The 23783-nt window shown below is 56.2% G+C and overlaps 1 protein-coding gene across 10 annotated transcripts in view; it reads right to left on the reverse strand.

Moving 5' to 3' along the window:
* PPP1R12B (protein phosphatase 1 regulatory subunit 12B) overlaps positions 1 to 23783 on the reverse strand; it is a 177157-nt gene that overhangs the window by 76301 nt on the left and 77073 nt on the right. For 4 of the 10 annotated variants that reach the window (XM_069545036.1, XM_069545035.1, XM_069545038.1 and 1 more), the window contains one exon: positions 22958 to 23137. The exons of 1 other annotated variant lie outside the window; for it this stretch is intronic. In XM_069545036.1, coding sequence (XP_069401137.1) covers positions 22958 to 23137 — 180 coding nt within the window. Of the gene's footprint in view, positions 1 to 16892; positions 17051 to 21126; positions 22764 to 22957; positions 23138 to 23783 lie in introns of those variants that run through there. 5 more of the 10 variants (XM_069545041.1, XM_069545040.1, XM_069545039.1 and 2 more) reach the window with 5 other exon arrangements.

Below are 23783 nucleotides of genomic sequence, written 5' to 3' on the forward strand. Positions count from 1 at the left end.
AAGGCAATGGCGCCCCACTCCAGTGCTCTCGCCTGGAAAATCCCATGGACAGAGGAGCCTAGTGGGCTGCAGTCCGTGGGGTTGCAAAGAGTCAGACACGACTAAGTGACTTCTTTCACTTTTCACTTTAATGCATTGGAGAAGGAAATGGCAACCCACTCCAGTGTTCTTGCCTGGAGAATCCTAGGGATGGCGGAGCCTGGTGGGCTGCCATCTCTGGGGTCACACAGGGTCGGACACGCCTGAGGTGACTTAGCAACAATGTGTCTATGTGAGCCCCAAAGTTCTAATTCACCACCCTTCTTTTCCCTCTAGTAACAGTAAGTTTCTTTTTATGTCTGTGACTACTTCTGTTTTATATATAAGCTCATTTGTATCTTTCTTGTTTTTAAAGACTCCACATATTAGTGATATATCACATGGTACTTGTCTTTTTTCCGCCTGGCTAACTTCACTTCCTGCGACAGTCTCTAGTTACACGCCTGTTGCTGCAAACTTTTTACAGCTGAGTTTTATTTCATGTGTACCTGCACCACTTCGTCTTTATCCATTCACCTGCTGACGGACGCTCAGGTTGCTTCCGTGTCTTGGCTGCTGTGAACAAGAACCCTTTCCCGTGCTCATCCATGAGAAACAGGTCCTCACCCTTCAAGCTTTAGCACGAGACGCAGCGATTCTGTCCCAGCCTCAGGCTCCCCTTCTCACCTAGTCCTCTGGTATAGCTCCTTCAGCTCTCAAGTCTTGGACCCCTCGAACTCATCCATGAGGGCAGGGATGTACTTCCTCCAAACTCCTGCTAAGGTGGATATTTTGATCTGTTCCCACGAGTCACAAACGTTCTTGGTGAGTCTTCTCCAGAGGGTTTTCAACTGACTCTGCCCAGGTCATCGGAGGACTCACATCTGTGGCAGTTACAGCCTTACGAAATGTAGTCCTTAAACAATAGGCCAGAGAGTCAAAATCACTCCCTGACCCTCAGGCTGCAGGACAGACGTGTTTGCAGGCATGAGCCACAGGAATCCCACCGCCCACCTGCATCAGAGCTCCCGGGTGACACCCGGCACACCGTCAATGAGCAGCGATGTTGTGAACCCTTATTTTCTGAGCAGTAGGTCTTAGCGATGGACTTGAAAAGCTCAGGAAACCTTCTGTCAACAGGAGTGCTGTCTTTAGGCTTTCTTGCTCCATCACAGAGCAGAGGCAGGGCAGACACAGCATAACTCTTAGGAGCCCTGGTTCTCGAAATGGTAAACGAGCGCTGGATTCAACTTAAAGTCACCAGCCTGTAACAAGGGAGGCAGTCTGTCCTTTAAAGCCTTGAAGCCAGGCACTGGCTCGCCTAACTATGGAAGTCATGGATGGAACCTTCTTCCAACAGAGGCTGGTTCACCGACACTGAGAATCTGTCGTTTAGTGCAGCTGTGTTCACGGGCGATCTCAGCCGCGCTCACGGGCGATCTCAGCCGCGCTCATGGGCGATCTCAGCGGCGCTCATGGGCGATCTCAGCGGCATCTTCTGGGTAACTTGCTGCAGTTTCTACATCACTACCTGTTGCTTCACCTCATCGTATCTGCGTTATTCAGTCGCTAAGTCATGTTCCACTCTGTGTGACTCCATGGACTGCAGCCTGCCAGGCTCCTCGGTCCTCCACTATCTCCAGGAGTTTGCTCAAATCCATGTCCGTTGAGTCTGTGATGCCATCTAACCATCTCAGCCTCTGCTGCCCCCTTCTCTTCTTGCCTTCGATCTTTCCCAGCATCAGGGTCTTTTCCAAAGAATTAGCTCTTTACATCAGGTGGCCACAATCAGCTTCAGTCCTTCTAATGAATATTCAGGGTTATAATTGTATGTTATTAAGATGGCATCTCTCCTCAAACCTCATGATCAACTTCTGCTAAGCTTCAGCCTTTCCTTCCGCAGCGTCCTCACCTGTCTGCCGTCCCAGAACTGAAGGGAGCTAAGGCCTCGCTCTGGGCAAGGCTGTGACTAAAGAAAGCTTGTCTGTCTGACCCTCTACCCAGACCACTCGGGCTTTCCCTCTCTACACCAGCAGTGAGGCTGCTTCCCTTTCTAATCACCCACTGAAGCAGCACTTTCCACTCCTCTAAGCTCCTGTCCTTTCCATCCCCAGCCTGGCTGTTCGGTGCAAGAGGCCCAGCTCTAGGCCTGTCTGGCTTTCGAAGTGCCTTCCTCACTGAGCAGAGTCATTTCCAGGTTTAGATTTAGACTGGGAGGCACGCACCTCCTCCTGCCGGTTGGATACTTAGGGACTCTGGTGGGGACTCTCCCGGCCTGAGTTCAGTACTGCTGTGTCCCCAGGGAGAGGGACGCCCAAGGCACGGGAGAGGGATGGCGGAGCTGCTGGTCAGCGGAGCAGTGAAAAGCGGCATTTCTGATTGTTGGTGGTTTCATATAGGTGTGGTGTGTGACACCCCGGACAATTACAACAGTAACCTCAAAGACCACTGATCACAGATATCATAACGAATACAGCAAGGAAAAGTTTAAAGCACTGTGAGAAACAGCCAGCTGTGATACAGAGACATGACGCGGCCAAACGCGGCTGCAGAGCCAGTGCGCTGGCAGACTCACTCCTCGCGGGGCAGCCGCCGAGCATCACGGGGCCACACGGGGCCACACGCGAGCCTCACACGAGCCACACGCGAGCCTCACGTGAGCCACACGTGGCCCAGGAGCGACGCTGGGACGCAGTCACACAGGCTCCACCTGCGTCTACGCAACGGCTCTCAGACTGTTTGGTCATGGACCGTTCACATTTTAAAAAGTGCTGAAGATCCCCAAACAGCCTCTGTTTATACGGGGTATATCTATTAATATTTACCTTATTAGACATTAAAATCGAGAAATTAAACAGCATTTGTGAATTTATTAGAAAATGACAGCCCTATTACATGTTAATATCAATAATTTACCTTTTATGAAAATATATGTTCTAAAACAAAATTTTTGTAAGAAGAGTATTACTTTTGCATGTTTGTAGATTTCTTTAATGTCGCCTTAAAACGAGACAGCTGGGTTTCAATACACACTTCTGCATTCAATATGTGTGTGTTTTGTTTTAGCTGAAATGTGCAAAAGTACCCAGTGCTGCGGAGACATGTAGCTGGAGAAGCAAGGAGCCTTAGAGCAGCTCTTCCAGGTAACTGTGGGCAGTCCCCTGCAGTCACACAGCCACAGTAACTAACACAGGTAGTGACCCCTAAGGTCAGCTGCCACGTGGACCCTGAAGCCACGTCAGCAGGGCTCCCGCGCCCGCTACGCTAGAACCCAGCCGTCTGTCTTGCACCTGGGCTGCAGTGCCTTCCCCAGACGCGGCTCTGGGGAAATACTGGCGCAGCCCTCCCGAACGCGAACACGTTTCATCGCGCAATAGCAACTTTAAAAACCACATTCTTTGACATCAGTCTTGGCAATGCCTTTCTGACTCCAAAAGCAAAATGAACACACGGGACTTCATCAAACTTCCTGCTTCTACACAGCAAAGGAAACCAGCAACTGGACAAAAAGGCAACCCACTGAACGGGAGGAAATACTCGCAAGTCATATAGCTGATACGGGGTTAACAGCCAAACTGAAGAACTCACACAACTCAGCAGAAAACAAACACTCCAATTAAAAAACAGGCAAAGGACCTGAACAGACTCTTCCCCAAGAAGATGGACAACAGGCGCATGAAAAGGCGCTCACACCACTCATCACCAGGGAAACGCCAACCACAGGCACAGTGAGAGGTCACCTCACACCTGTCAGGACGGCTACCAGACAAGAAGCAACCAGCGCTGGCGAGGATGCGGAGACGGCGTCCTCACGCACCGCTGGGGGACGTAAGCTGCTGCAGCCGCTGGAGAACAGCAACCCCAGAACTGCCATGCGGCCCAGCGAGCCCGCTGCTGGGCATTTACCTGAAGGAAACCAGAGCACCACCTCGAGCGGCGCCAGAGCTGCTCCCCACGTGCACCAGTCTCATCTGCCAAGACAGGGAAGCAGCCACGTGTCCATCGACATGAGTGCATAGAGAAATGTGTGTGCACGCACACGCGCACACGCGCGCACACAGGCACACACACACGTGCACACGCACGCACGCACACACATGCACGCACACACACGCACACAGCAGAACACTATTTAGTCACCAAAGGAGGAAACCCTGCCGCCTGCCACAACATGGACGGCCTTGAGGGCCCACGCTGGGTGAAGTAAGTCGAAGACAAATACGCTGTGGCCTTATTTGCATGGGAATCTAAGAGCTCACAGGTGCGGAGAACAGCCTGGGGGTTGCTGGGGGTGCAGGTGGGCAAAGTGGGTGAGGTATTCAGAAGGAGCAAACTTCCAGTTACACGGCAGCCAGTGCGGGGAGTGTGTGCCACACGGGGCCACAGCAACTGACACGCACTGTGTATCCGAGACTTGCTCAGAGAGGGAAAAAGAAAGCTCGTGCGGGTCTAGACGGCAATTAAAGAGATTGTGGCTGTCCCTCTGTAACATGCGTATCAAATCACTGCACTGTGCACCAGAGAGAAAGTGTTCATTTCATCCATTATATCAACAAAAAATAATAAAATTCCTAAAACTCCACGTTCTCTAACACTGGCTTTGGTCTCAGAAGTCTTTGCACATTGGGAAGCAGTGAGTACTGTCACCCAAAAGGTACAAGTCTTCCAAAATTCTAACTTCTGCCTTAAATGTTATAATCTGCAACCAGTACTCAAAATGACAGGCTCAGTTTGCTCGCTTTCAAGAAAATGTTGGCTACGCACCTACGTCTGAAGGGCGGGTCTGAGCATCCGAGTCCCGGGAGGAAGCGGCGCCGGCCAGGAGAGGCAGCCGGCCCCCTCCTCTCCAGCTGCAGGTCAGCGCCCCAGGGCGCCCCGCCGCCCTCCGATCTGAGGACGCTCTTCCCGGCCTTCCTGCTCTCTCTCTGGGCTGCACGCCGGGCGCCTGCTGCTGTCCGGGCTGTGCAGCTCGCGAGTCCTCTCCCGGGCTGCTCTTCTGCAAGTGGTTTCTTGTTACTTTAGTTTTCAGCTCTAGAGTTCCCATCTTCCTGAACAGAGAGCAGTTCTCCACTGAGATTCTCCATCTTGCCTTCCGTTGCCTTGAACATGCCAACCGGAGCCTGCCCCTAGCGCCTGTATTTTCTCCTAGTCTTTCATGAATCAGTCGCTTACTCAGCATGTACGGTCACTTTTAAACTAATGCCAGAATTTTCAATGAAAGAAAATCGTAATGGCTTGCAGCTCTGGAAGCACTGCCACCCTCCAGAGGAGACCCTCTTCCCTGGCAGTCAGGCTGAGGAAGTGGCCCCCCGACTTCCACGCAGCAGCGTCGCTCGGAAGGCCGTGACTACGAACCTCACAGGGCTCCCCCCCGACAGCACTGACTCAGCAGGTCTGGAGGGCATCCGAGAAGCTTCTGACTGGTTCTCAGGTGACACTGGTGGTGTGCAGACCACACTGTGAGGAAGAGGGGGCTCAGGCAAGCCCTCTGAACCCACCTTGAGACTGAGCTGCTCAGAGGCTGGGCTTCAGTCTCTGCAAAGCTGGCCTGGGTCTGGGAAGCCTGGCGGCCAGAAGGCGGGCCCTTGGCGGTCCCAGTGGAAGTCTAGGGGCCCCTGGGGCCCTGTTTCTGAACTCTGGCTTCTGTCGCCTCACCGTGAGGAGCCTTGTAACCAGTGCCTCGGGGACAGCATGGCCCGGGGCAGGGTTCACCTCCTTGTGACTCCCTCCAGGACTAGGACATGCCCAGCGGCCATGCGTCACCGTCTCTCCAGCACCTCCGCAGGCTTCTTCCCCTTCTGTTTATCCACCTTCTCTGCTTATTCTCAGTGGGAGGGTTTGTCTGTTATAAGACATGCCATAGTCTGAACAGAGGTCCTCAGCCAGGCTGCATGTTGAGAGATTTTCCCGCCACGTGGGTCAGTGAGCTGGAGCTGCCGTACGCTCTCAGCGCACGGTGAATGCCTCCTTCCTGAGTATACTCTCCTCGGGGCACTGGACAAACCTGAGCCTCCAAACTTGCAAGCCATAGGCCAGCCTCGGAGTCAGTGAGTCAGTGGCCACACTGAGGACCAGCCCTCCCCGGGAGATCCGCCTGGGTGCCAGGCAGCCTCCTCACACCGCACCTCTGCCTGCAAACACAGGGAGTGCCCCTAAGCCACCCAACTCTTGACTGTCGTCTCTTCTCTGCACCCTGGACAGAAGCCACAGTGAAGGTGCAAGCTTCCAACGGGCACATCTCACCACCTGCTCCAGTGACTTTCATCGAACAAGAGCAATGCAGCTGATAAAAACAGCTCTGGGGGGAAATCGAGGGCCTTTCACCTCACTTGGAGTCTTAAGTGTTTGAAATCACACACGTTCTTCTCAGAAACAATCAGAAAACAGACCAACATGTGAAAACCAAACAGACTGAATCTTTCCGGAGAACAAGCGCACAGACGGCGAGGTCCCCACCTGTGCGCGCCTGCATCCTCTGTCTGCTGTGTCACGGTCTATTTCTATTGCTGCCACGTGTGTGGCTTTGCAGCCTGTGTCAGTATGTGAGATCTGCACTAAGTTGTAAGGCAAACACTTATAAAAGCAAACCTCAGAAAACCCGAGTACTTGATCTTAAGACTTTCTGAGGAGGGAAGGAACATCCTCATTCACTTTTGTTGCCCCGATGTGGGTTCCAGATCCACAGAAATGAGCTCCTCCACGCCCGGTTTCCCGGGGGACACCCTGCGCTTTCAGCAGCGCCTGAGTCCTGAACGTTCTAAGCCCAGACCAGGGAGTGCGCTGCAATCCTGGAGCCACACCCGGCCACCACATTCTGCAAACCAGGTCTTACCAACAGCAGCAGCAGGGTTTAGTATTTGTGACCGAAACCACATGGCCTGCAAAGTCCAAAATATTCATCACCTGGCCCTTACAGAGAAGTCCCAGCAACGCCCATGCCGGGGCAAACCCACACTGCACGTCCCGGGCGCTCACACATCTGCCCTGCACAGCTCTGCTCTGCAGACGCGTCAGCCCACAGGATACGGCAGCGACAGCGCAGCAGAAGCCTCGGCTTTACATCTGCCCCTGCTCTGGCCTCCAGATAAAAGCCAGGCTCACACCTGCAACGCAGGGACAGAGGAAGGAATTTCAATGCCAAATCATCTAATTACCATACCTGCCTACTGCGTCTCCTGGAAGGCGGGAAACATTTTGCTTTGTCTGAAGTTACATGGTCAGTAGAATTCAAATAGTTGGAAATAAGCAAAATAATTTGTTACTACAATAATTTGACTGCAAGAAATAATTTGCTCTCTGCCTCTAAAGTTCACAGTGCCCCTTTATTTACAACACATGCGCCAATTCTATCTCAGAAAGCTGTGCAAAATCGTCAGTGAGCATCAAGAAAGTCGTCACAGTAATAAACGGCCTAGAACACCTCCCGACAAGGTCAGTGTGGAAGGACCAGACGTGGAGCCAGACGGCCGGGGTTCGAACCCTGGCCCCGCAGCACCCGTGCTAGAAAACCCCGGACAAGACATCTGAGCACTCTCAGCCCGAGGTCCTCACGCAACGAGGGCATTCCCGGCTGCCACCGCCTCTTCACCCAGCACCAGGGCAGGTGCCAGGGACGGCCCGGCCGCTGCTTCCGGCCACGACCTCTCCATCCCACGTCAGAAGCTCAGCAGTGATTTGGAAAAGAAAGAAAGGCGCTATAATATCCATGCCACCTAGTCTATTAAGGAGCTCCCCTTAATTAGTTTTCCCGGAAGTGGATAATTCATTTGGAAGAGGCCATAATGCCCTTGGCGCTACTTTCAGCACAGGCCCCGGGGCTCTCTAAGTAAACTGCAGGTACGTGAGGCAGCCTGAAGAGAAGGCACCAAGGGGTCTCCCAGGACTGCACAAGGCTGTGAGCCCTCGTGATGAGGATCGGCTCTCACCCGGAACCCACCCACGGGCGCTGCTTTCTGCAACAGCGCTGGGGAACCCTGCGTCTGAGCTCTGCTCTGAGCTGAGAAGGGGGCTCATGGTTAATTTCAAACCGGGAAGGAAGCAAGATAAGCATCCGCCGATAGCACCCGTTCCATTAAAATCACTCCATCCTTGAACGCCAAAGCCACTTCCACAGGACAGTGGTGTATTTACGGAGGCCACCCTACAGTGAGTCCACGGGTGCCAAGAAGGGCAGACAAGCACCAGGGGGCGGCAAGGCTGCTTCGTCTCACTCCCAGGCTACACCTGCCAGCTGGCCTGGCCCACTCTCAAACATCTGTCCCTGACTGCAGGATAGACCAGGTCAAACGCAGCCTCACCACAGCTTTTTCTCTTTTAATCAGAAAGAAAGAAAATCCAAGAAAGTCAACACACAAAATATTTATGGAAATAACTCAGATCTTCAACAATAGCGAGGATGCAGAATTACAGAACATCCACACGCTCCAAGACAAACTGGGCCGTCACGTGTGCGCGGACCTGCAGATGCTGGTGTCTAGACCCTATCACGTGTGCGTGGACCTGCAGATACTGGCGTCTAGACTATGTGAAGACCTTGTACCAAGGTTTTAAAAAAGGGCCAAATTCCAACAGGAAAAAAATAAAGCATATAATAAAGGAATTTACAAAAGAGGAAACCCCGAAAGCCTTATAAACAAAAGAGATGTTCACTTTCACTAGTAATCATGAAATGCAAATTAACACAAAGAGAAGCCACTTCATCTTCCTTTGTTTTTACAAACTCACTGATATCATCAAGCGCACCGTGGGCTGCAGAGAACTGCATGCTCACTGTGGCGGGTGAGACCAGGAGCAGGCAGGGTGGCCTCTCCAGAAGCCACACCCGGCTCCTGACAGCGGGCCTCCTCGGGAACAAGCGCCCTGGACAGAGTGCTGCACGCACGCAAGGGGCCAGGAGCGAGCGTGCGCAGCACAGCTGCAGCGCCGGGGGGCACCAGGCAAGCGCCCTGGATGCCCATCAGTAGCAAAGGCACCTAACCCAACCGCGCTGCGCTCACACCATGGCCTCGGCGAGCAATGAAAATGGACAGACAGACCCGCTAAGTGAGAACAGCAGGTTCCAGACTGCTGTGCAGAGAACACCACAATTCACACACACAGTGAGCCCTTGTAAAAGGACGGTATGTGTGCACACACGTGAAGTAACGACTGACAAGATCTGAAAATGGTGACGCCCAAACGCACAGCAGTGGCCCCTCGAGGGGGGGCCAGGGAGACGGGACTGAGGGGACACAGCGGTGTGAACGAGATTTTAGCAACTTATTTTAAAAATTGAAGCCAGTAGGCAAGACACAGGACTTGATAGGGATAAAAACTGATATGTTGGATGTTTTAAATATGTAACAAGGATATTTTAAAAATGAAACACGGCACAGCTTCATCTCCAAGTGAGTAACACTTAAAGATGTCAGCAGAGGTATTGCGGGATGGCGAGACTATGCATGCCTCTTCAGTTCAGTCGCTCAGTCGTGGCCGACTCTGCAACCCCACAGACTGCCACACGCCAGGCCTCCCTGTCCATCACCAACTCCCAGAGCTTGCTCAAACTCATGGCCATTGAGACGGTGATGCCATCCAACCATCTCATCCTCTGTCATCCCCTTCTCCTCCAGCCTTCAATCTTTCCCAGCATCAGGGTCTTTTCCAGTGAGTCAGCTCTTCCCATCAGGTGGCCAAAGTATTAGAGTTTCAGCTTCAGCATCATTTCCTATAGGATGGACTGGTTGGATCTCCTTGCAGTCCAAGGGACTTGCAAGAGTCTTCTCCAACATCACAGTTCAAAAGCATCAATTCTTCGGTGTTCAGGTTTCTTTATAGTCCACCTCTCACATCCATACGTGACCACTGGAAAAACCACAGCTTTGACTAGATGGACCTTTTTTAGCAAAGTAATGTCTCTGCTTTTAATATGCTGTCTAGGTTAGTCATATGGAGAAGGCAATGGTACTCCACTCCAGCACTCTTGCCTGGGAAATCCCATGGATGGAGGAGTCTGGTGGGCCACAGTCCATGGGGTCACGAAGAGTTGGACACGACTGAGCAACTTCACTTTGACTTTTCACTTTCCTGCACTGGAGAAGGAAACAGCAACCCACTCCAGTGTTCTTGCCTGGAGAGGACGGGGGAGCCTGGTGGGCTGCTGTCTATGGGGTCACACAGAGTCGGACACGACTGAAGCAACTTAGCAGCAGCAGCAGCAGGTGGTCATAACTTTTCTTCCAAGGAGCAAGCGTCTTTTAATTTCATGGCTGCAGTCACCATCTGCAGTGATTCTGGATCCCAGAAAAATAAAGTCTGTCACTGTTTCCACTGTTTCCCATCTATTTGCCATGAAGTGATGGGACCGGATGATATGATCTTAGTTTTTTGAATGCTGAGTTAAGCCAACTTGTTCTCTCCTCTTTCACTTTCATCAAGAGGCTTTTTAGTTCCTCTTCACTTTCTGCCATAAGGGCGGCGTCATCTGCGTATCTGAGGTTACTGATGTTTCTCAGTTCCCAAGGGAGGGGGAGGGCAGGGTTCCCGAGGGCCGTGCAGGTGGAGAGGGAGGGTGCTCTGATGTGTTTTCAAGGGGAAGGGCAGATAGGACTCGAGGAGGCTTGGTCACTTCTAGGGAGAAGAAAAGAAGTCTTTGATTTTCATGTTCCTCAGCAGAGTGACATCTATTCAAGGCCTTTAACAAGGACAAAAATGTATAAGAGCAAACAGACTTTGCCCGCTCTTTCCTGCCTTTCAGAGTCAGAGGGAAGGGAGTGGTTTGGTTCTTTTGCTTACACCCTCGTTCTGAAGAGAAATTGAGAACGCAAGGCAGTGCATACCTCCAGCATCACCCTGAACGGATGGAGACAAAATAGAGGGAAAGGAAACGAATGGCCAGGAAAACAACGGCAAGGGTTTCCCTGGCAGCTCAGGGGTAAAGAACCCACCTGCCAAGGCAGGAGGCACAGGCTCGATCCCTGACCCAGAAGATCGCGCACGCCGAGGAGCAACGAAGCCTGGGAGCCACAGGCGCTGAGCCCTGATCCCCTAGAGCCCTCTGCAGCTAGAGAGAGGCCTGGACGCAGCCACGCAGACACAGCGCAGGCCAAGACAAGTAAGTAAAATTACACACACAGACACACACACACACGACTAGCGAGAGTCCTGGGCTCACACACACACACACACACACACACACACACACACACACACGACCAGCGAGAGTCCTGGGCAGCCCCCGGCAGTCAGACTCCACACCCACACACACCCACACACACACGACCAGCGAGAGTCCTGGGCAGCCCCCGGCAGTCAGACTCCATGGTGTCAGGAAGGTCCCAAGAGAAAAGCCCAGAGGACGCAGAGGGGCCTGAGCAGCTGGTGGCGGGGGGCGGTCCCAGAGGAGAAGAGGAGCAGCCGGCAGGGGCGGGAGGGCTGCAGGAGCCAGAGGAGGGAGAGGACGCAGGGGACGGAAGACACAGGCTCCGGGGGCACAGGCAGAGTCGGCGGCGTAGGCGTGGGGTCAGTGGGGAAGCGGCAGGGCAGAGCCCCCGGCAGCAGGTCTCAGAGGGAAGAGGCGGCGTGAGGACAAGGTGCATCAGCCCCGCCTCGAGAGCGGCACGGGGAGCGGGTGACGGGCGGCTGGCACGGGGGCTCCAGGCCAGACGGTGGCGATGCGCCCCTGGGCAGGCACCTTGGCCCAGGCACATGAGGAGGCAGCCCTGCCATCCCCAGCGTGCTCGGGGCGCCCCTCCTCCACGTGCTTCTTCAGGGAGGAGCCGAGATCCCCCCCGGTCCCCAAGCTGTCACTACACTTTATCACAGGTCAGCAAAAGCACACGGGAACTGCGAGTCATGCTCTACTCCCCCCGTTTTAAGGTCGGAAGACTAGGGTTTCTTCAGAGGAAACAAAATAAAAGTGAGGAGGCTCTACTGCCCAGCGTGAACAGGGAGCCTGAGGAAAAGCGTCTGAGGAAGAGCCAGAGGCAGCGGCTCGCCCAGGTGACTCCGGCAGCCAGCCCCAGCTCTTCAGAAAGAGGTGCCCCCAGGCTCTGGGGCACCCCCGTGGGCGCCGTGCGCCTGCCGAAGAGACGGCAGGCGGCTTCCAGGAGCCCTGCGTGCCCTTTGGCCTCAGACGGCACAGAGAGCTTCCAGTCTCTGTTCTCAGGACGGTTTCTCCCAGGCCACATACTCACGTCCTTCAAAATCAGAACGTCCAGAGCCCTAGGCCTGCGCCCACAGCCAGCTCACGGCGCCCAGGGCCCAGGGGAGACTGGTGCCTCGGACGCTGCCCTGCGGGGTCAGAGCAGGGGGCAGTGGCGTCCCAGAGGCCTGGCTCTGAGCCCTGGCTTTGCCACGTACCCGCTCTATGACTGTGGGCAGGACCGTAGTCCACCTCCACTTTCTTATATGTACTGAGGAAAAGCACTATTCATCTCACAGCTACGAAGGCTGAATGCGTCTGGGGGAATTGGTACATAGTAAGTGTTCACAAACATCAACCCCCTCGACCTGTCTAGGCCTCCCACGCCTGAAGGCGGCTCGGGTCCCCCTCACTTCATGGCCTTCTCTAGGTAGGTCATGTGTGGGACCACCCACCCTACACAACCCGCCTTCTTCTCCGAGCGCCTAATACACCCCCCGCCCCGACAGTCTGCTCCCTCTCGGCCTCCGAGGCGGGCACCTGGCATCCCCGGTCTCGGGGCATGAAGCAGGCAGGGCTCTCATTTTAAACCCACGGCTACCGGCACAGCAGTGAGTGTGTGGCTGACGGGACGGCCACCTCTGGTCTCCAAGTGGACCGGAGCTAAGTTAAAAGGCAACCTCGAGGTGCAGGGCCCAGGAGCCCTCCCCTGTGCCTGCCGCTCTCACCAGGAGAAGAGTCCACCCGCCTGGACACCCCCGGGAAGGAATGACCCAAACACAGAGCAGCAAGGTCCCGGGGGCCGCCTTCCCAAGTCACCACGGTCACCACACGTGCCTCTGCTGCCCCCCGCTGGACACGGGGGTCACTGCACAGCAGCACGCTGGCCCCCACCCAACACCCGTGTGCTGTGCGGAGATCGCGGCAGGACCAGCCCCCAGGGAGCTCCCGCGGCAGCCGGACCAGCCTGAGCACTGGGCCGCAGAGGCGCACGGGGAGCGGACCCTGACCTCGGCCGGGCCTGGGGGACAGAGCCAGCAGCAGGGTTGCTGTCAGGAGCTCTCCCAGGAAGAACAGAACTTGGTTCAGCAGAGAAGGGGACAGCGGCCATCCCAGAACAAAGGGTCGGCGTGGACATCACACACACGCGGGGACGTCTGGACTTGCTACCTGCAACGTAAAGTCGGGCGACCACCAGAGACACACGGGGCAGGGGGATGGGAGGAGCAGGGAGGGAAGGGTCTGGCTCCCGGAGGCCGAGTCCAGAAGGTCCCACGGGCAGTGACTCCGTGGGCCAAACCGACGACCCAGCAGCAGAGCCTCCTACACGGCCTGACCTGGTCCCTTCCGAATCCTGTCTGGAATCTGGTCCTCTGCGCACCCGAGGCCATGAGGGGACGACTCACACACACGGGGAAACATTCACTGCCATTCAGTCCGATTGTCCCGTTTGTAGCAGGCGAATAGCTTCTACCCGGAGCTCAACGCATCAGCCTCTTCACTATGATTTCCTGTTCAAAGGCCAACTCAAGCGGCGCCTTATACCTTCACACACCCACACCAGCTTGTCTCTCTGAGGTAAATATCTGACCTGTTTTATTTACTTAAAATACATGCTGCTGTTGCTGCTAAGTCACTTCAGTCGTGTCCGACTCTGTGCGACCCCATAAACGGCAGCCCACCAGGCTCCCCCGTCCCTGGGATTCTCTAGGCAAGAACACTGGAGTGGGTTGCCATTTCCTTCTCCAATGCGTGAAAGTGAAAAGCCAAAGTGAAGTCGCTCAGTCGTGTCCGACTCTTCGCGACCTCATGGACTGCAGCCTACCAGGCTCCTCCGTCCATGGGATTTTCCAGGCAGGAGTACTGGAGTGGGTGCCGCTGCCTTCTCCAAAATATATGCTATGTGACGCTTAAGAGGAAGCAACACAACCAGCACCTGCGCGCCACCGTCCACCGCGAGCACGCCGCCGCTGAGGCTCGTCAGCAGGACACGCACGCTTCTACTTCCCCAAACGCCCATCTGCCCCTGCCACCCTGGCCTCCGTGAGCAGGCCCGGCGTCAGCACACAGGTTCACACACACTGGGACGGGGAGACGCCAGCAGAGGTGCACACAGGCTCTGGCCCGCACTGCATCCGGCCCTCACCACTTCCAGCCCCAACCACAGCACCCAAGCGGCGTGCACGCACGCCCGCCTCCCGAGGATCTGGAGCGGAGGGCGGAGGGCGGACGGCGGAAAAGGACCCGGCCGTCAGGGTCTCGGGCAGACTCACCCGCCGCTCCCGCACTCAGGCCCCGCGCTCTCGGGGGCCCGGGGTGGCACGCCAGCCGCCCGCAAGCCTGGAACAGCAAGATCCACTTCCCGCACCTCCCATTTCTGTAAATCCAGGGGCGGCAAGGACTCCACTGCCAGGTCAAGTCACGGAGGGGAGAGGTCGGGCACCCAGACACACCGCCACACACCTGGGCCCTGCAGCGGCGTTCCCGGAGCCTGCTTTTCAACAGACAGGTGGCCGCCCCTCTGCGGCCCTCCCCTAGTAAACACCAGAGCTCGTTTTGTGAGGTTGTTGCAAGCGACCATTTCCCTAACATGGGAAAATCACCTGGTATGGGGTGGGCACGGCTTGAGTGAAGGCCCAGCATTCTGGCCCCTCCCACCGCGCACCGGCACTCACAGCTCTGAAAAAAGCAGCCCCTTATCAGGAGGAGATTAGCTGTGAACTCAGGGCTGATATGGGCCCAGCGCTGGCACTGCGGGACTGGGAGCAGGGGCAGCGGCCCCGAGCCCTTCCAGACGCGCACGTCCCTCGGGGAGGGGGCGCTCTGGGAGCTCAGCTCCTGAACTGCTAAGTGGTGCTGAGCGACCACGCCACAAGCACCACTGTCTCTGGACCCGATGAGTGCGTGTCTCAGGAGCCGCGTTCAGTAACAGAAAACAGCCGTTTCCTCCCAGGCCCCCGGGCTCACTGCGGCAGCCCTCGGCAGGCACTGCCCAGGCCTGCTTTTCCGGAGCTGCTGGGGGGCTGGACACCCTGTGCTATGTTTAGACAGCTTCCCGGAGCCAGGACGCATCACACCTCCACTGAAGCGCACCCCTCAACAGCTTTCCGTATATTAAGTTACGCGATCACCAAAATCAATTTTAAAACACCGGAATCACCCCCAAAAGAGACCCTACACACGCTAGCAGCTCCTTCCCACTTGGCGCTGTTAAACCCAGACCGGCTGCGTCTCCCCCTGTGGCATCGGATGTGAGCTGGCGGCGACGGAGGCAGGACCCCTGCTTCACCCTGGGGGGGACAGGCGGGGCTGCCGCGCGTGCTCCCCTTCAGCTGTAGACATCCCTCCACGGTCACTGGGAGGCGCCTGTGGACCCGGGCACCCTGTGCCTGTGCGGCACGTGGCCGGGCGGAGGTGCCCGAGCGACCAGGACCACACTCGGGCAGGTGCAGGGGCCACAGCAGCAAGACGAGGTGGCTGACGTCGGAGCTCGGGACACACGAGAGGCGCCCCCAGAACCAGTGCCACCCGACGCTGCACGGCAAGGCGTGCGCTTGGTGACCGAACGGTGCAGACGGCCTCCTGACACGGAGGAAGCGGGTCACGCGGGTGTAGTCTTTAACCGCCGGTGAGTCAACGTGGCAACTCGCCACACAAGCAACCCAGCGACCCGCGGTGCGGCCAGAGGCGGGCATGGACCGACTGCTATCCAGCCTCGCGGGCAAAGGAAACACTCATTTCAGAGTAAAGCTCAGAGGCTGCAGGAGCTGGGAACCCCTTTCCAGAGTAACTCCCCGAGCTGACCACTGCCTCGTCTTCAGCATGGAGACTGAGACGAGTCAAACAGCTTTAAAAAACCGTGACTCAGAGTTTAAATCTCTCACATTCCAAAAATGAGGCCAAATTAATCTGCTGACAGCTTTTCTCAGCGGAGTAACTGCCCAGCTTACTAAGACCCCGAGGAACTCAGGAAGGTCGACCCATGCAGTGTGCATGACTCGGCTGTAAACAGATCACGCAAAGCAAGTGCGCGGGAGCTATCTGGGAAAGAAATAATTTCAGTTCATGCAGAGAGAAACCATTTTGGTTATTTCTATAAGAAAAAAAAGTGCGCCAAGAAAAAGAAAGAATGTAAAATTCAGGGCCGGGGCCTGTGGGAGGGGGAAGCTGCAGGAGACGCCAACCAAGAGGACCCCAGGCAGGCGCTCTAATATTAGAGCGGGGTGTTTACAGGGTTGCTAAGGAAAACCTGCGGCTGCGGGGATGCGCGGCAGCTGCTCCGGCCACACACCCTCCCCACCGCGCCTCTGGTCCAGCAACCCTGCACAGTCCCACAGCCCGGGGGGCCTTCAGGCCTAGGAGCAGCCCCAGAACGGTGTGCAGGCCTGGAGGGCCATGAGGTGGAGACGGCTGTGCTCCCGTCACAGGTAGAGATGGACTGGCCCCGGTACGGAACCTTTTTTTTTTTTTAATCCAAAATAAGAAATGGTTAGGAAGTTCAACGAGGAGGAAAAGAGGCTTGAGACATGGCCCCCACCGCCCGCCTCGATGCTCTTGGGCCTCAACATTTCCACCTGCAACCTGGGGCCGTAACCCCCCTTCCTTTCCATCGGGGAACAGGAGCGTGCCAGGCACAGGGGTGCTTTTCAGGGGAAAAAAAAGAAACTTTGTAAATCCAAGATTGTGCCCTTCTCAAAGGTAATAAACTTCCAGAGGTCCTGCCCTGAACTTATGCAACAGAATCATAGATTACCTAGACTCCTGCATATGGTGTCTGGAACCGCTTAACTATTAAGGCTGCTCCTCAAGGACTGCGGCCTCTTCAAAGACACGTCCTCACAGAGACCTGTCCACAGGGCTCGCCGGCCCTCCACCGCCATCACAGTAGTAACACTTCATCACTCTACAACTCTGGAAAATACAGCGAAAGTAAGTCATCCCTCATCCCGGAGAAGAGCCCGGTGCTGGCCTTCCCCGTGTGGTCACCACGCGGCGTCGCAGCCGTGCCCTGGGCCAGCCCCCGCGCTGGCGCCCGGGGCCCTGTCTGCGGCTCAGGCTGAGTGCAGGGCCCCGCAGGGGACGGCTGCAGCTGCACCCACCGAGCCAGGGGGGCTGCTCAGAGGTGGGGAGCCGGTGCGCCGGGCACGGAGACCCAACCCCGGCTCGCAGGCTGCGGTGACGCTGCAGAGGAGATGCTTCCCGAGACGACACTCCCCCTGGTCGGGTCCCGCTGTGACTGGTCTGAAGGCCCGTGGACCCGACACTGTCTCCAACGGGGCCCGAAAATACGGGCCCCAGGCCTCCAGTTCCCAGCAGGAGCCAGAGTGCCACTGCGAGGACCCGACTTCAGAGGAAGCTGCGCGTCAGGCGAGAGTGAGTACCCAGCATGTTTCCTCAGAAGGAAAATTCAGTTGTTTGCGAAACATGGGATTTGTTTCTCTTTCAGCCTGTGTTTGTCGGAAGGAGACACTGAATGGCTTTGATTCTGTAAAGGCTTAAACGGCATGTTTTATTTGGTCAAGTTGCTCCCCAGCTGCACACACTCCAGCCCACAGCCTTGAGAGCAGCAGCTCGGGCTTCTCGGCACAGACACACGGCACCACCAGCTCCTGCCCACCCCTCGGACACTGCAGTCTCCCAATTATCCCAGCGGGAGACCACTGGGGCTCCTGTGAAAATCACAAGGATTCCGTGGACGCGGAGAGTGGGGAAGGCTGCAGGTGCTCGCCCTCCCTGCCCTGAGGCTGGAGAGGAAGCCTGGTCACCGTCTGACCGCAGGTCAACAAGCTCACTTAGCCACAGAATACAACTTCATCTAGACCTGCTCCACAGAAGATGCCTGGGCAAACGCCGCGTGGCCTTGCCTCCCCCAGCGTCAGGCAGTGACCTGTTCCTTGCGTGTCTCGTGTCCCCTCTACATCAGCGCCCGCCGCCCATGACCAACCCCCAAAACTCGAGCCCGGCACCTCCCTGGGCAGCTGCCCTGCGCCTCCGACCGGCACTGTGTGGCCGGCCTGTGCACACGCCCGACCTCGGACCCGCGGCTTCTGGGCGGCCTGCTGGCCTCCTCAGGGACTCATGGGCCAGCTCTCCTGGGACCGCGGCTCCCGACACCTCCGCCAGGCGCACGGCAGCCTCGCCGGGAGGCTGCCACGTGCTCAAGCAGCACTACTGGACACACGAGCATGCAGCAGACCCTCCTGTCCCAAGAAGTGCCCCCGACCCCTCACCTGACTGCTCTGCCTACAGACCTGCCCTGAGTACCACCGCTCACTTCCAGTTACCCTCACTGAGGATAAAATTCACACTTTACGGCAAGACAAGAATGACTCAGACCTAGAACGACTGCCTCTGTCCTCTGGCCCCCTCCCTCTACTGTGCAGTGTGTCTGCCTTCCACACAGGCCAAGCCTCTGCCGGCAGAAACGCCTGTTCAACCACACGCAGCGGCGGCAGCAGCCCTGACAAGGCAGCCCCTCAGAGAGAGCCCTCCTCCCGGACAGAGCCGTGAGGGTGAGCAGACCCGGGTCGTGCCGACCGCCAGTGAGGCGCCGTGGACGGGCACACGGCCTGTGTCCCAAACCTCACGGCACTGCTGAGCCAGGACCTCCAACGGGAGGGCCATCCTCCGGGCTTCCTGAGACGGTCCTCCAGGTCACACTCCTCCCGTGTGGCTCCGGTAAAATCCTGCGGGCTGACTGTGCTGACGTGACCCGTCGAAGCACAGCCTGCGGTTTCTGCAGGAGCTCGCAGACCCGGACCCCGCGCTGCGCGCGCCCTCACAGGACATGCCTGCCCCAGCGCTCGCAGCGTTCCCTGCGAGGGGGTCTCTGGAGGGGACAGCGGACGGAGACGCCTCAGACCCCAGGCTGCACACGCGCTTCTTTCCGAGGTAGTTTCGAACGTGTCTGTCCGTCCTGGCCCCCAGACGTCCAGAGTGCACACCTGGTTTCCATGTTAAGATTCTTGGCTTGGGATTTCCAAACTGCGTGTGTAGTAAGAATAGCCCAAAGGAGATTTTTCTGACAACAAAGACTACTGTAAGCACAGCAAGCTACACTCAGCATCTTGTAATAACGTGAAACGGAAAAGAGCCTGAAAAAGAAAATAACACACGTACGTATTCTTTAAAATCGTGAGAAAAAATTAAAAAGAGTTTTCCATCCCTGCCCAGACCCCTGACGCTGTTCTGGAGCAGGGGCCAGGATCCAGGCAGCCCAGACGGGCTCCCGGTGAATGGTCTGAGCCCACTCAGGCCCACAGCCCGGCATCCTGCGTCCACACTGGGTGCCAAATCCATGCCTCCAGCCCCCAGGCCTCAGGCTGCCCCGGGCCACGCAGACCACTCTGGCTTTTGGGGTCTCCTCACGTCTGCCCCCTGGGAGCCTCCTTTCCTTTTTCCCCGCTCAGGGGCACTCTGCTACGCTGACCGGGGAACAGGGTCCTTGTGGGCCCACTTAGCACGCTGGGGAGCTGCCCGAGGGGGCTCCTCGTCCTCTCCCGCCACGGCCACCGCCCCCTCCGTGCCCCCTGCTCCCGTCTGCAGAGGGCCCCGACGGGTCGCCTCACCCCCGCCCCCATTGTTCCTCCCTGTCCACTCCACACACAATGCTAAACCAGAGCTCAAAAAACAGAGTTTTAAAAAATATAAGTCAGACCGAGTTATTATTATTTCTTTTTTGGCTAAAATCTTCCATGGACAGATGACTAAGAAATTCTACGCTGAGGTATACACCCAAGATAAATGAAAATATATACCTACACAGAAGCTTGTACCTGAATGTTTATAAACAGCCAAGAGGCAGGACCGATCCACATGTCCAGCAACTTATGAATGTCAAACAAAACACAGAACAGCCACGCAATGGGACAGTGCTCACCCCCAGAAAGAAGAAAGCCCCGACGCACGCCACGGCACGGGGAGCCTTGGAGATACCAGGCCGGGAAAAGCAGCCAGGCACGGAGGCCCACGCACAGACTGTGCTTTGGGGCGATGCTCCAGGTGGGGAGCTCCAAAGAGACAGAGGGCGGGAGCGGGGAGGGAAGCTCCAGGTGGGGAGCTCCAGAGAGACAGAGGGCGGGAGCCAGGAGGGAAGCTCCAGGTGGGGAGCTCCAGAGAGACAGAGGGCAGGAGCAGGGAGTGCGGAGAGCAGGGACCTGGGCCGAGAGCGAGGGGCCGGGTTCCTCTCGAGGCAATGAAGGCTCTAACGTGGACTGGTGATCCCACCTGGCGACCACCGCGCATCTCTGCAAGGTGTTCAGAACACTCTTCCTGAGGCCGACGACGGCTCTGAGAGCAAGCCCACACTCCTCCTGGCTGTGGCCGCCCACCCCTCGCAGCCCCGGCCTGCCCTGGGGCCTCAGCCCGGACCCTCCACATGTCAGTCTCCTCCAGGGTCTCTGGAGCACGGAGCGCCTCGCACACGGCCCCTCTGCAGGGCCTGCACGCGCTGCCTGGAGTGCGCAGCTCCCAACAGGGCGGGCCTCGCACTCTTGGCCTGACTTTGTCTGAGCCCCCCAGGAGTCCTCTGCAAGGCCTGTCGTAAGAACTCGGAGTATGTGTGAGACACCTCGGCGGCATCCTCTCACACGCGCTGCTCCTTGAGGAAATGCGCTGCATCGCATGCTGCGCGGGGTGCCGGGCTGCCGCTCCGTAAACACTGCGGCCTGCACGGACCTTCTGTAGCAAGCCCACGGTCCGCAGCAGGTTACCGCTCAGAGGTTACAAACTCCCAGCAGACGGTCGCCGTGTCCCCTGCTCTCCCTGCGGCTCCCAAGCAGGAGCGGGGCAGCCTGCAGCCCCTGGCTCAGCCGTCCTTCAGGGCCCGCGGTCCTGACGGTGGATTTAACCCATTTCACTTGTCTCCACTCAGGAGCAGTTTTCAAAGGGAGTTTTTTTTTCAGCAAATGAAAGATTACTTTTGCATTTAGTTTCTGGATGAAACTAACAGTGTCTAAGTTACATCTGTACTATGGAACACACAAACATTGAATACTGAAGATTCGATTTATTAAAATTTCTGTTGGCTCTGCAATCTGTTAGCCCAGAAAACAGAATCTCTTCCAGTTTTATGCAAATAAATGAGAAAAGAAAGGAAGGAAAAGAAGAAGAAAAGCACTTTTCAGCTTCATTCTCCTTCCATCTCGTCCCAGAAGGCAGGCCTTTGAGCTCTCTTTACAGAACACCAGCATCTAGAGCGTGCGGCTCACTGTGTCTGAGACGACAAGGTGCTCGGACAGGCGACACGTGCACACACGCTCACAGAAGCAACACTCCTTCTTCCGGATATTCGAAACACAATGAAGCCAAACTGGAATCTAAACTTTGCTAAGATCTCACCTCTTTTTACAGTCTTAGAAAAGGGACACTTATGCCTCGGTCTGCAATCCCCCACCGGAGTGCACTCTGCTTTCACCACTTCTTCAAGTGGGAGAAGACGGCCCGTCCACTTCGGCCAACGCTCCAAGGTCTCTCAGGCCCGACGCTTAGTTCAGTTCAGTCGCTCAGTCGCAGCGTCTGACTCTGCGACCCCACGGACCGCAGCTCGCCAGGCCTCCCTGTCCTTCACCAACTCCCAGAGCTTACTCACACCCATGTCCATCGAGTCGGTGATGCCATTCAACCATCTCATCCTCTGTCATCCTCTTCTCCTCCCGCCTTCAATCTTTCCCAGCATCAGGGTCTTTTCAAATGAGTCAGTTCTTTGCATCACGGGGCCAAAGTGTTGGGAGTTTCAGCTTCAGCCTCAGTCCTTCCAATGAATATTCAGGACAAATCTCCTTTAGGATGGACTGGTTGGATCTCCTTGCAGTCCAAGGGACTCTCAAGAGTCTTCTCCAACACCACAGGTCAAAAGCATCAATTCTTCGGTGCTCAGCTTTCTCTATAGTCCACCTCTCACATCCATACATGACCACTGGAAAAACCATAGCTTTGACTAGAGACACCTTTGTTGGCAAAGTCATGTCTCAGCTTTTTAACATGCTGTCTACGTTTATCATCACTTTTCTTCCAAGGAGCAAGCATCTTTTAATTTCAAGGCTTCAGTGACCATCTGCAGTGATCTTAAGAGCCCAGAAAAATAAAGTCTGCCACTGTTTCCATTGTTTTCCCATCTATTTGCCATGAAGTGAGGGGACCAGATGCCATGATCGTAGTTTTCTGAATGTTGCGTTTTCAGGCAGCTTGTTCACTCTCCTCTTCACTTTCACCAGAGGCTCTCTAGTTCTTCTTCGCTTTCCGCCCTGAGTGTGGAGTCAGTTCTCTCAGCTCCTCCCTAAAGTCTCTGCGGTCAGCTCTCGGCTGCTCCCTCCACCCCTCCAGTGAGTCTACTGAACAGCCAGCCACTGGCCGCCGCCCATTCGTCACGCACTGTCCTCTGCCTTTTCTGACATGCTTCTCAAAGTAATCCCCACTGTACATCGAGCTCTGCTTCTCGGAGCCTTTTATCACATCCCTGCTCTCCTTTGCTGCCAGAGGTGGGTGCGGGCCACGCAGTGTGGGACTGAGACCCTTCCCTGTGCTCAGGGGCTGCAGCGCCAGGGGAGACAGGGCCTGAGCGGGACCTCTCTCCCATGAGACGAGGAGACGGAAGACACGCCTGTATCCGTAACAGAAGAAGCGCCTACGTTAAATAATCAGAAGTAATTAAAATCTCCACCGACAGTCTCTGAGAGACAGAGTACAAACCCAAGCCATAACAGAAAGAAAGCTCTGCTTCCAAGAAGCCTCTGAGCTGGGGACTCACTGTCACCACCCACCCCGCACCTCCTACCTCCTGCCTCAGAGCAGAGCCCACAGCGGGCAGGGGCCACACACCTCCTCCTCTGCCCGGCTTCCGCAGAGGGCTCGGGGCCAGGGGCGCAGAGCGGCGCGGCGGCTGGAGCCCCGCGGACAGTGCTGGGCGGGGGGCGGTTCGTGATCACACAGAGCGGGCTGCTGCAGGCGAGGCCATCGGCTCTCTCTGCCGTGGAGTCGGCCTGGGACCTGTAAGGGGTCCTAAAATCAAGAAGGACACAGCAGAAAGGGAACGGTCAGCACACAGACAACACCGCTCTGGGACCTGTGAGGGGTCCTGAAGCCAGGAAGGACACAGCAGAAAGGGAACAGTCAGCGCGCGTGCACACACACACACACACACACACACACAGACACACAGACACAGACACACACACAGACACACACACACAGACACACAGACACAGACACACAGACACAGACACACAGACACAGCCACACACACACACAGACACACAGACACACAGACACAGACACAGACACACACACACAGACACACACACAGACACACACACACAGCGCCGCCCTGGGACCTGTGAGGGGTCCTGAAGGCAGGAAGGACACAGCAGAAAGGGAACAGCCGGCGCGCGCGTGCCCAGCACCGCCCTGGCAGAGGCAGAGCCTTGAGGAGGGCTCGCCCAGAGAATCTCCTCGCTCAGAGCCTGTCTGTGGTTGGTCTGTTTTCTTAATTCTGAGCGCTTAAATCTTACAACAGTGATTATGCTTTCAATCTGACATCTTCCGCCTAAGGAGTTATGTTTCAGGAAAAAGGAAAAACAATTTATTTGAGATACAAAAAAATTCCATTTAATCAACTAAGGCACACGTATCGACACACACGAGTGCG

This window comes from Ovis canadensis, chromosome 12 (assembly GCF_042477335.2).
Source record: "Ovis canadensis isolate MfBH-ARS-UI-01 breed Bighorn chromosome 12, ARS-UI_OviCan_v2, whole genome shotgun sequence".
Classification (NCBI taxonomy): domain Eukaryota; kingdom Metazoa; phylum Chordata; class Mammalia; order Artiodactyla; family Bovidae; genus Ovis; species Ovis canadensis.